Source organism: Lissotriton helveticus, chromosome 4_1, assembly GCF_964261635.1.
Source record: "Lissotriton helveticus chromosome 4_1, aLisHel1.1, whole genome shotgun sequence".
NCBI lineage: Eukaryota > Metazoa > Chordata > Amphibia > Caudata > Salamandridae > Lissotriton > Lissotriton helveticus.
The window spans coordinates 146,612,433-146,627,372 of record NC_136063.1 but is presented as its reverse complement, the minus strand read 5'-3'; the positions used below and the strand labels follow the sequence as shown (position 1 = coordinate 146,627,372).

At 44.0% G+C, this 14,940-nt stretch overlaps 1 protein-coding gene across 21 annotated transcripts in view; it reads right to left on the bottom strand.

Moving 5' to 3' along the window:
* Positions 1-14,940, bottom strand: part of SCRIB (scribble planar cell polarity protein) — a 576,647-nt gene that overhangs the window by 284,989 nt on the left and 276,718 nt on the right. For all 21 annotated transcript variants that reach the window (XM_078686589.1, XM_078686596.1, XM_078686598.1 and 18 more), the window contains exons 13-15: positions 14,428-14,553; positions 11,317-11,544; positions 1,405-1,731 (exon numbers count right to left, since the gene is read on the bottom strand). In XM_078686589.1, the coding sequence (XP_078542715.1) occupies positions 1,405-1,731; positions 11,317-11,544; positions 14,428-14,553 (681 nt within the window). The remainder of the gene's footprint in view (positions 1-1,404; positions 1,732-11,316; positions 11,545-14,427; positions 14,554-14,940) is intronic.

Sequence of the window (14,940 nt, the reverse complement as noted above, 5' to 3'; positions counted from 1 at the left end):
GTACATACTCTGCCTGACAAGTGCTTTGGACAACGGGTACAACACAATATCAAATTAACACTGGCACAACACAATACCACAATGAATACCAGTACACCACATCTAGTACAATAAACACAATATATCACAATGAAATGGCAAAGAAATGCAGCCAATTGACATGTGTTGCAGTTCAAGTAAAAGAGCACCAAACACCACAATGGAGTCAATGTGAACATGACCTAGTAGATACACCCTGGTAACCTGGCATGGTTTACACTGAATGAGCTGTGTGTTCTACAAGTAGAGGGCAGGAAAAGTTACTTACTTGTAATCCTAGCACTCCTCAAGGGAATCCTCATTAGACCCATAAACACTGAATCATCCCACACGTGAGTGTGACAATTTAGTGCTTATGACTAATGATCAGGATCTCCAGGAGGAGAACCAAAGTTACACTAGGGGGGACTTTTAAGGCTCCTTGAAATACGGGACTAAGTAAGGCATGTATCAAACAATCTTAGCAAGAGTGGTGACAGCATGATCAGCTGCAAGAACTTTGTTTGGACCAGAAGAGACAAATTAGGTTATTTCTTAGGATGGGTAACCCAATGAGGCCCTAATGGGAATCTGTGGAGCCTACTGAGGTTCTTGCAGGGGTTGTGAGAAACATCAAAGGAAGTAAGGGCATGGATTAGGAGCTGAATAATACTATTGGTGATAAACATGTGAGATGATACGGACTAGTTTCTATGAAGGATTGGGGAGAAAAAGCGGAGGACTTTGATTTAGCAGAACCAAGCAGTACCTAATGACAGACAATGTCCACTTTGCAAAGAACATCGAGCAATAGCATCATAAATTATGCACATTCATATATTAATTTTTTTAAACAGGACTTTTAACTCAATGTTGTGTAAAACTGGGGGTAGAAATAAGTTTTAAATTGTCACCTAATCGTATAATATAGGCGAAGCGTGGGGCAGTGGGAGTAGAGTATACAGTAACAGGTCTCATCATTGCTAGGCAGTGTAAAGAAAGGAACCACTTCCCTCAGGAGAGGAGACCGGTGGACTTCAAGCCAATACATAGTAGAACAGAGGAAGTCTCAATGTGGCAAAGGGATGGCTTAACCATTTAAATTACCAACTGCAGTTGATTTGTAATAGGAAGACCCACTATGCTGGATTTGGAAGACCACTTTCTAACACTCTCTGGAGGGGAAAAAGACAAATGGCTGCTTCACTAAATAGGATGTTGCACAGCATTTTTCATCTAGTCATGGACAGCACAACTAATTGATGTATGTGTCAGCAACCTGCCTCCAGACTCCTAGGCAGCTGCCAAGTGTTCTTTCATTACTAAAGGACAGGTGGTCCAAGGCAACTATCCCCGGGACTCCTCTGTCTTCTATTAAGACCCTACCTTAATTGGCTGTTCCAAAAGCCTCCCGTTCTTCGTCTCCCCATCCCAATCCCTTGGATGTTCATCTTCAGCCTGTTCATCGCCTTCAAACTCCACCTCTTCCTCCTCCTCTTCCCCTTCCCCTTCTTCAGGTACCTCTGGGCGACTGTACCCCTGTAACAGAGCCACCACAGCTTCTGGTTTGGGCAGCTTAGTGATTTTAAAGTTTTTCTTGTAGTGGGGAGTGTCCTTGCGGATCAAGCGCTGCTTTTCAACTGGTGAATGGCGGTCTTCATCCTCGTCGTCATCACTTCGGATAAGAGTATCCTCTGCAAAGTGCACTGTGGGCTGCAACAGAGACGGTATCATGGAGCTCTTTCGATCACAGAAATGACGTTGTATACAAGGTTCACAGTCATGCACACTCAAAATAAGCATTATGACAAATGAAAACTACATGTGCTAAAGAGGAATCTGAAACCAAATCAAGTTACTTCCGTCTTTTACTAAAAGACCAACAACCCTCCCACAATAATCCAACCTGGCAAGATGTTTCCTAAAGCATGAACAGAGATGTGGGGACCTGCACCAACAACTCTGGATGACCATATTCTGAAAAAACACTTCGAGTTCTGCACTTTTTCCTGAGGGAATATGGTAGGGTGTTAGAACGTGGTTGTATTGCAACGTGTCTATTTCAGCAGCAAAACATTTTGAAATGAGTGCATCCCCTCTAACACTAAGTAAATGATCTAGAGTGTCCTCCAGGTGGCATCTGCCTTTAGGGGCAGGATGACTAGAAGACAATCATCCACATTTCACCTTGAAAGGAAGGTCAGCTGGAGGAGGTTGGAGAGTAGGGTCACGGTATTTTAAGCAATGAGAGCTTCGAAGCACAAAGAATATAAAGTCTGAGAGGATCCTCATTCAAAGAATCCACTTCATCCACTGATACAAAGAGTGCCACTGTATACATACCCTACCTAAGTAGCCAAGTAGTCTGTTTCTATTAACATTTGAATCAATAATCGGTACCGAGTTCATGCACGGAGGGGGAGGGGAGTAGGGGCACGAACAGATTACAGTCAGTTCATATGTCTGTCAACCTCCTCAATAAATATTTTTAAAAGGTAAAAAAAAAAAAAAGAAAAAAGGTGAAGTAAAGAATAAAAGTAAAATAAAGGCCAATATAACTATTTCCAGGCTCAACAAACATTTGCAACACCAACAGGTATTGCCTATGCCATATCTAATGGCTTTGTCAGTTTCTTTTACACAGCAAGGCGGGTTGCTGTGCAACATGACAAAGTAAAAGAGCTATGATACAGCCATCACAGGCCGCTATATATCGCTATTATTTCCTTTACTTTTAGCCATGTTGCACAGAAGCCCACACTGCTGGGCAACATGTCCGTCAATGTGTTTTAAAGTCAATAGATATTGCATAGGTGAAACCTATTGGCTTTAACAGTGCTTTTAAAAAAAAAAAAAGATTTCGCACAAGCTGTGGTCATTTACTTTGGAGGTAACAGCGCCATGAAACCTCCTGGTGACCGTGCGCTTTATAAGCTTCTGTTAACATAACAGGTACTTGCAGCAACGGGCACATTAACCCGCTGAGCATCAACCAAGAGTTGCTTCGCCTCGCAAGGATTGAACCCACTGATGGAATTTCCTGGCAGGACATCAGTGAAACAGAGTATACAGGACTGGCAGGAGGCAGGGCCAGTGGAAGCAAAGTGTCTCACAGATGTCCGTGGGGGCAGCTTAACCCCGTGGATTCAGACCCTGAGGCTGCCTGGGCACTGCTGGGTCTCTCCTGCCCTCCATGCAGTCCAGCAGGCACACAAACTGGTTTACTCCAGGCACTTTCTGCCAAGGCTCTCACTAGAAGCAGCACTTCCAACAGCTATTGCTTTCCTTTGTGACAACAGTCACAGCTGTGATCGTCAAAGGTTGGTGCAGATAGATTTAAAAAAAAAACTAACTCAAACCTAAATCCTAGAAACTGAAATGACAGTGTTGCGCATTTACAGATAATCTGTAACTCTCTCCATGCTACACTTTAATTACTCAAGCGAATTAAGAGGAGGCTAGAGGGTCGCGGGAGGGTCAATTCACGAGTGTTTCTTGCAATGTTCGTAGTCTGTAGTGGTAAAACCTGGTCAGCTCCACCTGAATAAATATCAGTGTTCGATATTAAACCCAACTGTTAAACTACGTCAGGTATTACACCTTGTACACAGACAGATAACTGAACATGCTTGGTGAATTACAGTTTATTCTGCACAATGTAGCTTGGATTAGGGGTTTATAAAAATCTGCTGCGCCCAAAAGTCACCGAAAACGGATGCGCATCGGTTTATACGGCTTTACATAAATGCCTGTGTTTACATTAAGAAAGTGTTTCATACTAGTGCTTGTCCTGTTTATATGAACTTCGAATATTGATCCTGGCACGCGGCTAATTAAAATGATTTGCCCCAGTGCTGGTAATAAAGGGGAGCCAACGGTGCCAGGAGCCGACAGCTACTGTTTAGCCAGATTCAGGCTGGACCCAGGTAAACATGCTGTAATAACCCTTTGACCAGGATTGCCCCATTTTGTCAAATGGGGACACTGGTGAAACCTCTGTTATCTTGTCTCTACAGTGGTTAGTAGCAACCACATCTTTCAAACTCCTTTTATCGGCCGCCTGGAGAGTTGATAAAAGAAGCTCACTGGACGTACTGAACGAAGCATCACCAATTCTGGGTTTTACACAGCCGGCAACCAGCCTTAGAGACAAAGCACAGCTTTGAATGAGGCGCGCACAGTTTTGGCGCAACTGTCCCACATTGCGCTCGATTTAGTCTGAATGTAAAATGGCGCAAACCGTGTCTAAACATTATAGTGTCAAGGCAGTATAAAGAATGGTGATATACGGAGGCTAAACACCAAAATATGGGAGTCTCTGCCAGCACCATAAACGCAATTCCGCATTGTAAATGGAAAACAAAAGTATGGTGTTGCCAAGTAATGAATACAGCGTGTTGCATCACTGCCCTAGGCTTGTGTACTTGAACATTGAAAACAAGCAGTTTTTAGGTCTCGGCTAGCGTAGGCTGCGCATGCGCAGTCTTGCTGGCGAGATCTTATGTCTCAGAGTAGGGAGGCTTGAACCCACCCCTCTTCTCCATTGGCTGGCTTCCTAAACGGAGGCCAGCCATTGGAGAAGAGGGTTCTGTGACGTCATTTTTGGTAGCTAAGCCCCGTCCGTTTCGGATTGAGGGGCGTGCTTTTTTCGTTTCTTTCTCTCCGCGAAAAACATGCCCCCCAGTCTGCAAAGGACGGGGCTTAGCTTTCAAAAATGACGTCGCCTCCTCTCCCCCCACCCCTTTTCTCACCTATTAACTGGTTTCTTTAGGATGCAAAAAAAAGCGAGTCTCCCAGTCACATGCTAGAGGTTGCGTCTCAATTTGCCCTGCGTGTATGCTAAGCATTAGGCAACAATGACTCGTGGAGAGTATCAAATAGCAGCGCCCGCCGGCTCACGTGCGGCTGTAAAACGTTTTCCGGGGTAGCGGGACTATCTCTTCCGGTTTATAATTCAAGAGGCTTCTTCCGGGCATGGAAGGTTTGTTTGGGGATGCGTGGGCTTTCTTTTTCTGGAGCTGCTCGTTTTATGTTAACGTTGATTCGAAATCAAATTAGAGCAATAATATGTGAGATGTCTGTCGCCGGATGGTGCGAGGTGATGTTCACATTTGAGACAATGAACATGGAGGTTTGTCATGAATGGTGTTGGAGGGCTCGGTTTATTGTCTAAGTGTGCTTGGTGCCGAGTGCTGAAAATAAAAGTAAGTAGGATGGCCTCGTGTTGCTGCAGGGTTGATGGTGGACAATGGTGCCTTTGCATGCTTTGTGGTGAGGAGGCGGGCTGGGGTGTCATCGTGTACGATGTAGTTTATGAACCTATTATAGACGAAGTACCGCTATGTACAATTTATATTGAATTGGTGACTATCTATGTAGAGTCATATTGTCGGTTGACCCCACGCCGCGAGGGTTCTTTGCAACCGGATGTGATTTTTCAACCATTATCAACAATGCTGGGAATTGTAACCTCAATTGGTTTAGTGTCGTCAGCTGGAACTAAACATCTGAGTGATCACTTTCCCGTTTGCTCAGTAACGTGAGGTTGTTTCCTGTGTACGTTGCCACGTAATCTTTGCAGTATAGAGGTTGTTGGGGCAGGCACCTTAATCCGAATCCCAACACATTCCCTTACTCCAACCGTAACTTTATTCTAAACCCCTCCCGTAATTTGACTTTTTTTTTTTTTTTTTACAGTGTTCCTATTCTTGAAACTGATTTTTACCTTATCATTCCTGCAATACTGGCCCTACTCAATGCTTTATAACCCTAATGTTTTCTGGCTTCTTTTCCAATAGAACTTTTAAAATCTTTTCATTGAAAAGGTTTTATGTGAAATGCATGGATATAATCGAATAGGATCGTATTTGACAAATAGTTCTTACCGAATGTTTAGACTGCACATACCAAGTACTTTCCACGCTTTATGACCAATTATTACTCCTTAAAAATATTCATTTTGGAAATAGAATACATGGTTGTTAAAGAGCCTGTGGGTGCTTTGATCATTTGGGTGGAGGAGAAAGATTGCGTAGGCATAGTTAATGTAAGTAATGGTAGAGTACAAAGCTAGGCAAGAGACAGACGTGTTCTTTGTAGTATCGTGGAAGCGGTGATCAGTAAGTTAATTGGATGCTGTTGCCCCATGCAACATTGTGAATAGTTGACTAGGAACATAGTTGTGTGCAGCAGAGGCGAGAACTGGACAAAGTAAAATGTTTCCCAGTGGGCAGCGTTGATCTAGATAGCAGAGTGAAGTTCTTGGTATCAGCAAAGTGTAGGACTGAACAAAGCTCATATGTTTTTCTTTAATTATATCTTACTTTTTTAGTATCCTGAAGTTGAGGGGTTAAAAACCAGATGAGAGAGAAGGAAAAGCATACCACATCCTGCAGCCATAAACACACATTTCTGGGTTCCTTTAAATACCCCTACCTATTATCACACATTCTTCCAGTCTCGACATCCTCTCCAGATCTGGTGCTTCTAAGTAAGGTTGAAGCCCTTTTACTGAATGATGCCCTTGTACTACTTCTACTAATAATTGCTACACTTATATCACACAACTCCATCATTTGTCTGATCTCTAGTCACTGATAACGGGTGTTAAATATCATGCTCATTGGTATTCATCTTATCAATCTCAGAAGGATGAAAGGTTGTGTGGACCCACCAGATTTCAAACATCTGGCCATCAGAATGCGCCTACATCTCTATGATGTGTGTATTAGTTGAATTAGCTAGCATACAAGCTTGCAGATTTGCCTACACTAAAGACAGTTAAGGCTACTGGTTCCACCTGACCTATATTGATAGGAACCTCTGATGTGATCACCTTTTATGGTTTGGGTTGCCCATGCATTCCTTTTCTTGAGAGGTTCCATATTTAGAAACCTTGCTATATTTGTACCTTAACATAAGACGGAGAGAGTATCGAACCTGTTGCACTCCCTTCCAATTTTCCGTTTTAGGATGTCTTGGGAAGGAAAACACATGGCCAGCTCTTCTGGACTAAACTGTTATATTGGTTGTCAATTAATTAGATGCATGCTTTCTAAGCCCATAGAACAAACTTTTAGGCTCCAAATGCTGATCATGTAGCATGTCCACCTGAAGAAGGGATCTTGTGTGTAGCTTTTCTCAATTAAAAGAGTCAAGTGGGTAGAGGCAAACTCCTTTCAGCAGTGCTCAGTTTTAAGCATTTACCTCTCTGTGGTCTGAATAGTTGCTAACTGTGCATACCAAAAGTTGAAGTTTGATATGGACTGGACAGTGCAACGACAGGTGATATCCAAAGAAGAATAGGTGCAAGGAGGAGCTGTCCTCGCGTACCGTCCGACAAACTGAGACCGAAACTGAAAGTACTTTGAAGGTACCTCTTTATTGGGCGGTTCCCTGAACCCTTTACTTCTCTATTCCAATGCTGCTTTTCTCTGTCTGTAACAAACACAGCTTATCATGTTTTTTTAATGGATTCAGTTATTGAGGAGTGTTTGTGATCAGTGGAGAGAAGGGTAATATTTTGATACAAGAGAATAGCGAACATCTAAGCAATAAACAATTTAGCTTGGACCTAAAACAATTAGATCAAGTTCTTTTTAGGTCTCGGCTAGTGTAGGCTGCGCATGCGCAGTCTCGCTGGCGAGATCTTATGTCTCAGAGTAGCGAGGCTTGAACCGGCCCCTCTTCTCCATTGGCTGGCTGCCTAAACAGCGGCCAGCCATTGGAGAAGAGGGTTCTGTGACGTCATTGTTGGTAGCTAAGCCCCGTCTGTTTCGGATTGAGGGGCGTGTTTTTTTCGTTTCTTTCTCTCTGCGAAAAATATGCCCCCCAGTCTGCAAAGGACGGGGCTTAGTTACCAAAAATGACATCACCTCCTCTCCCTCCTCTTCTCACCTCTTAACTGGTTTGTGCACTACACTACCTAGTCCCAAGCTAATTTCTTTTATCTTAACAGGTCTGAGGATGTCACGTGTGTGTGTGTGTGTGTGTGTGTGTGTGTGTGTGTGTGTGTGTGTGTGTGTGTGGCTCGCTGTGTGTGTGTGGCTCGCTGTGTGTGTTTGTGTGGCTCGCTGTGTGTGTGTGTGTGTGTGGCTCGCTGTGTGTGTGGTTCGCTGTGTGTGGTTCGCTGTGTGTGTGGTTCGCTGTGTGTGTGTGTGGTTCGCTGTGTGTGCGTGGCTCGCTGTGTGTGCGTGGCTCGCTGTGTGTGTGTGGCTCGCTGTGTGTGTGTGGCTCGCTGTGTGTGTGTGTGGCTCGCTGTGTGTGTGTGGCTCGCTGTGTGTGTGTGGCTCGCTGTGTGTGTGTGGCTCGCTGTGTGTGTGTGGCTCGCTGTGTGTGTGTGGCTCGCTGTGTGTGTGTGGCTCGCTGTGTGTGTGTGTGTGTGTGTGTGGGGCTGTGTGTGTGTGGGGCTGTGTGTGTGTGTGTGTGGGGCTGTGTGTGTGTGGGGCTGTGTGTGTGTGTGTGTGTGGCTCGCTGTGTGTGTATGGCTCGCTGTGTGTGTGTGGCTCGCTGTGTGTGTGTGTGTGTGGCTCGCTGTGTGTGTGTGTGTGGCTCGATGGGCGTGTGTGGCTCGATGGGCGTGTGTGGCTCGATGGGCGTGTGTGGCTCGATGGGCGTGTGTGGCTCGATGGGCGTGTGTGGCTCGATGGGCGTGTGTGGCTCGATGGGCGTGTGTGGCTCGATGGGCGTGTGTGGCTCGATGGGCGTGTGTGGCTCGATGGGCGTGTGTGGCTCGATGGGCGTGTGTGGCTCGATGGGCGTGTGTGGCTCGCTGGGCGTGTGTGGCTCGCTGGGCGTGTGTGGCTCGCTGGGCGTGTGTGGCTCGCTGGGCGTGTGTGGCTCGCTGGGCGTGTGTGGCTCGCTGGGCGTGTGTGGCTCGCTGGGTGTGTGGCTCGCTGGGTGTGTGGCTCACTGTGTGTGTGGCTCGCTGGGTGTGTGGCTCGCTGGGTGTGTGGCTCGCTGGCTGTGTGTAGTTCGCTGTGTGTGTGTGGCTTTCTGTGTGTGTGTGTGTGTGGCTTTCTGTGTGTGTGGCTCTGTGTCCACTAATACTCTCTACTACTCTGTGTGTGTGTGTGGCTCGCTGTGTGTGGCTAGCAGCCTGTGTGTGGCTCGCTGGGCGTGTGTGGCTCGCTGGGCGTGTGTGGCTCGCTGGGCGTGTGTGGCTCGCTGGGCGTGTTTGGCTCGCTGGGCGTGTGTGGCTCGCTGGGCGTGTGTGGCTTGCTGTGTGTGTGTGGCTCGCTGTGTGTGTGTGTGGCTCGCTGTGTGTGGCTTTCTGTGTGTGTGGCTCTGTGTCCGTTAATACTCTACTACTCTCTAATGCTCACCTATGGTCATTGTAAATGACAATACCATTTATTTATGGGGTTTTTTAAAACAAAAAATGAAAAAAAATGCCATTTGCAATGCCAATTGCTCTAACTTTAACAAAGCTGAGGCCATTGCATTGTAAATGCTTGTTAAAGACATGTAACCTTGATTTCTGCAGTCAATATGTAAGGGATTTGAATTAAAAGAGGGAGTAAAAAATACCCCATTTGCCTATAAATGCAGGGAGGTGTCGCGTTTCTGGAATTCGTAGGAAAGTTGATTATGTAGTGTGGTTGTGGGACATCACCGTGTATTAATGTCACAATCTTTTTCCGGTCCAGTTAAGTTCCTTTTTTTATGAAAGCCTTACCTCAGCCCCAGGCAGCTGTGGCACAGAGCAGTCAGTCTTAATCAAAGCAGTCAGTTTTAATCAAACTAACGTGTAAAACATTTAGATGTACCAAAACAGTCATTAACTAAGAAACAACACAAAAAACCGACACCAATTTATAAAAAGACTGCATTTTTATCTTCACATAGACCGCTACATGGCACATCGATTGAGGGAAACCAGAGACGTGAATTTTTAAAGGTAATTAAATCACTGTTGTTCACTCTTGGGAAATGCAAAATATCACTATTAGTCGTTTAGCAGTTTTTAGCCAACTGATTAGTACGGCTACTTCTTTTTACTTGGACGGGTGACAAGAGGCTGGGGGCCAATCACAGGGACCACTCGGGTAGAAGGAGACAGTTACCTTTTGAGTCAGCAATGTTAGGGCCTTTTTCCTAATTTTTGTCCTGTACCGCTGTCCAGCCAAGAAGTAAACCTGAAGCTGGGTATGCATGATGCTGAAGATATGCAGTGAGTATTTTTTGGGCCACCCTGGTACCTACGAGTGCTGGGGGTCGTCTCCGCCCTCAGGACTCAATCTCTCTTGATGAAGCAGGGAGTCCTGTGCAGGTCCAGTGGCCATGGTCAGCTGGTCTCCCTGTTTCAGCTGCCTCAGCGGTTCATGCAAGTAAGTAAATCCTTTTCTTTGGATAGACCAGAGACCCCTTTGACCTTTGCTACGAGTCCCACAGACTTCGCGACACCTCGGGAAGGTCGGGACTCGGCCAAGCAGCAGGCAGGCATCCCTGGGCAGCTGGGCTCCCAAGGAGTGAACCCTGATTCAGAAACATTTCCACAAGTATATCAGATACTGGACTTCACTATTGTTTAGGGAGATGTCTAGGTGTATGCAGCAGGAAGCACAATATGAATATTCCGGGAGCTCTTTCGGTGTACCAGACCTAGGATGGAATTCTATCGTTCTGGAAGCTCTGCAAGCGTATCTAACCTAGGACTAAATCCTAGTTGGAGCTCTCTAGGAATATATAGAGCTGGGATTGAATCCTACTGTACCAAGAACTCAACTTGAATCCAACCAGAGACTTCATCCAATGAATCCATGACATTTCTAGGTGAATCAAATCTGGGTCTAAAATCATTTTTCTGGAAGCTCACGTATAATTGACTAGGCCTGTTCTGAGAGTTCTCCAAATGTGTATGACATGGGACCGAAGAACACTTTTCTAGGAGGCCGCTAGGTGTTTATGGCCTAGGGCTGAAGCCTACCATTCACCGAGCTCTCTCGGTGTTGTCAACCCGGGACTAGATTGTTTTGTTCTTGAGGATCTCTGGGTGTGTCTGACAAGGCATGAATCCTATCATTCATCGAGATCTATGGGTGCCTCTGACCTGGGAGTTTATCAGAAAGTTCAGGAAGGCTATGTGTATCCAACATCTGCTTTCAACCTTTCATCCTGAGAGTTTTGTAGTTGCATCCGACATCTGACCACGGGTAATGTGCCAGGTGAATATGAACATGTGTACAGTCTTGGTCAACTTCAATAAAATCCTTGATTGTGACATCCTGAAAAATATTCAACAGACATCTGGGGTTGCATCATGAACCAGTACATACCCAAGTTTTGCATTTCACTTACCTCACTATACTCCGCCTCCAATTCATCCTCCTGGATGACCTCATCCTCCGCTACGACTTCCTTTTCTGGCAACTGGTTTTTTTCCTTCCGAGGTTCTTTCCAAAAGTCCAATGTTATTGGACCGTTCTGCCGGCTGCCCTCTACTTCCTCCCTCTGCCCTGCTGATGCTGTGCTGCTGGAGATGTGAGACCCCTCACTCTGATTGGATAATGCACTGAGCCTCTTCTCCTAGGTGATATGGAAGACGAGGTTATAAGCAAACTCCGAACAGCCCTTTAATTCTCACTCAAGCCTAAGCCGAAACATTAATTAGTGGGAGCCAATTTCAAGTAATATGTATTATATGGACTATATCACAGTCTCAATCTGGAGAAAGCATAAGACCTAGCACAGGCAAAGCTGGAATACAGTCTTCTTAAACAATACCTACACGAAAGGAGAAGCTGGAATTTTTCTTAGCACGCTTTAGCATTATACCACTAAAAAAAAAGACCCTCATGGACTATACTCAGTCAACTTGAAATGTATGCCCCTGTAGCAGCTAAAGCAGAGAGTAATTTGCTAATTTCCTTCTATGCAAAACGCACATTACAATTAGGAGAAAACAATCTGGACCACAATTTATGAAACTGGCATCGGAACATCAGTAACCATAATGAGACCCCTTTGTGGGAGCCAGGTGCATAGAAAATCGCAACATCTCTCTCCCTGGAGGAAGTGTGTACTCCTTATGCCAACAGGATGGCAAACAGCAGGACTGGAGTCAACAGGGGACAAGTACCCTCTTAGTTACACAAGAGAACCAATACAGCTAAATCAAATAAAGAGTAGCAGACCACATGCAACGCCCAACGAAAAAGTGAGAGAGTAGGCTCGCAGCTTTCAAAGGGGACAAATTAGAGGTGGCATCCAGTGCCAACTGGCATAATAACAAAGGACTTTGCGAAACCCAACCAGCTGATAAATTTTGGTGCGACTCTTGGAATTAAACAATGACTAGATATTTAGCCACCCGCCACTGGTGCAGATCATTGAAAGACTGACAACTACTGACCCAAACTTTGTTAGTTTTCTCTCTGCCGTATATATTTTTTACTCGCTGTTTACAACTCATCTTTTCACCTTCTCCAAACTGATGTATTCTCCAAGCTTCATATTCCTTAATTGCATATACGTAAATTATATGTATTCATGAAAAGTCTGAAGTGCCAATAAAATACTAAATTTTTAGTCCTATCTACTGCTAAGAGTGTTTTACAAACAAACATTAATCCGGCTATTAGTGTAAAACCTCAAATTCAGAATTTTGGGATCCTTCTTGATGTAGTGAAGGCTGGACTGCAGTTTGTCAGTAAAGGTTTTTAGCCACTATTATCGCTTACAAACAAATCCTTCACACATCTTAAAAAAAAAAAAAATCAAAACTCTAGTTGTCTTCTTAGAAGGATTTAAGAAGCTTTACCATAACTTAAGGAGGTCTTCTCCTTGGAAGCTTAACATGATCCTTTCTAACTGAACGTATCTCCTACTTGAGCCTATCCATAATGTTACTTTACAACATATTTCGTGTCTTTCTAGTGGCCATAACCTCCACCAATAAGGTTGTGAGATTCAGGCCCTATGCAGTAAAAAACGGTATACGGTTTTGCACAAAGATCTGTTTGCAATGAGAATCCATCCCAGTTTCCTTCCTCAAGCTGTATCTTATTTTCACGTGTACCAGACTATTACCCTTCTAACTTTCCTCCATAAAACCTCTTCTTCATCAGTAAGGTCTTTATCTTCTCTGGACGTTAAGCAATGTTTAAAATCCTACCTATATAAAACTCAAAGACATTAGGTAGATTGACCACCTTTTTGCAAACTATGGTACAGTACAAATGAGGCTAGCCACTCCAAAACAGATCATATCTTTGAGTATTGTTTCCTTTACTCTGTTATGATACCACAATGCCAACAAAACTTTGTTTTGGTAGGCCCAGAGAACTATCAACAAGAGAAAGAGCCAATACTGCAGCAATTTAAAGGAACATTTCCATTACTGACATGAGGCTACCTGAAGGTCCAGATGCGTTACTTTTACAAAAGATTATTTTCTGCACAAATTCCAGAAGATATGCTCAAAGCAGGTCACATGTCTCTGCAGAATCTATTCTATTCCCTCCTCCCCAGATAAAGAGAAATAGGAATAAATCTCAGTTCTACCGTGAACCTTCACCTCTGAAAAGAGATCTGGCTTAACAGCCATCTATTAGACATGATGGGATACCTGTGGTATGCTGTTCCTTAAAAGTTTGGCAGCAGCTTTGCTAGCCTTTCAGGCTTCAGCCTATTAGGCTACGTTGACCTTATTTTCTCTCACCCACCCTATAAAAAAGCGTTGTCAAACAGTTTTTTTCTAGTGACTATTTTCATGCATTTAAAACTTTTCTTTTCAAAGTAAATAGGAGAAAATTGGTCAACATAGCCTTTTTTTAATAGGCGGTTAAAAATAACCTGCTTCTGGAAAAAAATGGCTTTTCATAATGTGGATGGAACTATTCAGTGCTTACGACTAAATAAGTAAGATTCCCCGGAGAAGAACATAACTATCTTAAGTTTAAGTAAAGTGTTTAAAAAATAGCCTTTTCCACTAAACTTCTGTTTATGATTCCTCTTCCAATCGCCAAAGATTCATGCTTCTAAGGCTGTATAATCCTTGCTATGTGTAGCGGAGATAGTCCTAGATTCTACACACCCCTTCAACCTGTGTCCTAAGCTTCCAAATCTATCATGAGAAGAAACATCTAATTTCCAACTTTTTTCCAATGTGAATGGACAAGTCCACTTCTACAGAGCATTTTGCAAAGCGAGTGGCCCATAATACAAATTTAGCCAAAACATGATTAAAAATACATTATATCTTAGAGAATATGCCACTAAGTTCTTAATAGGCTGATATGCCACAATCAAACTTGAGCTATCTAAACCACAGTGTGAAACCTCCATTTCGGGGGAGTAGAACACTTAATTCCTGGAAATAGTTCAATGCTGCAGTCAACTTTGACTGGAGTAAAAAGAACAGCACCAAACCCAATGCATGGAAAAAAGCATGGTAGGTTGAAGCATTACCTCTTCATTGGGAGACTCCAGCTCAGTGTCAGGCTTGGCAAAGTACGGCTCATTGCGCCGTCCCTCAATGTTATCCTTCATCATTTTCAACTCATTTGGATGTGGGGTGGCTCGCCGCTGCAGGATCTGACAAGAAAGAGTGAGGGAGAAGAGGAAACATTGTTATCTGTGATCAAACCCAACAGCAAACTGTGGGTGAGAAAAGCAGGGACTTTCCCCACAACAAGGACACTATTGTACTACCTGGCAATGGAGAAGCCACAATATGTTTGTAGATCAGTGCACAGAACACTACTCCTAATTGAAGCTAAACATGTATACTTAATTGCAGGATAAGCTGCTTCTAAGTTTAGTTATGACTTCTCTTGCATTCTGGGCTGGCCCCTTTTTAAACATCTCACCAAAGATTGCTTCGGTTTTGAAAATCACTAGCAACAGATTAACCCACAAAAGGCAAGATGCAAAAGAAAAAGAATGACATGAAGATATATATATATATATATATATATATAT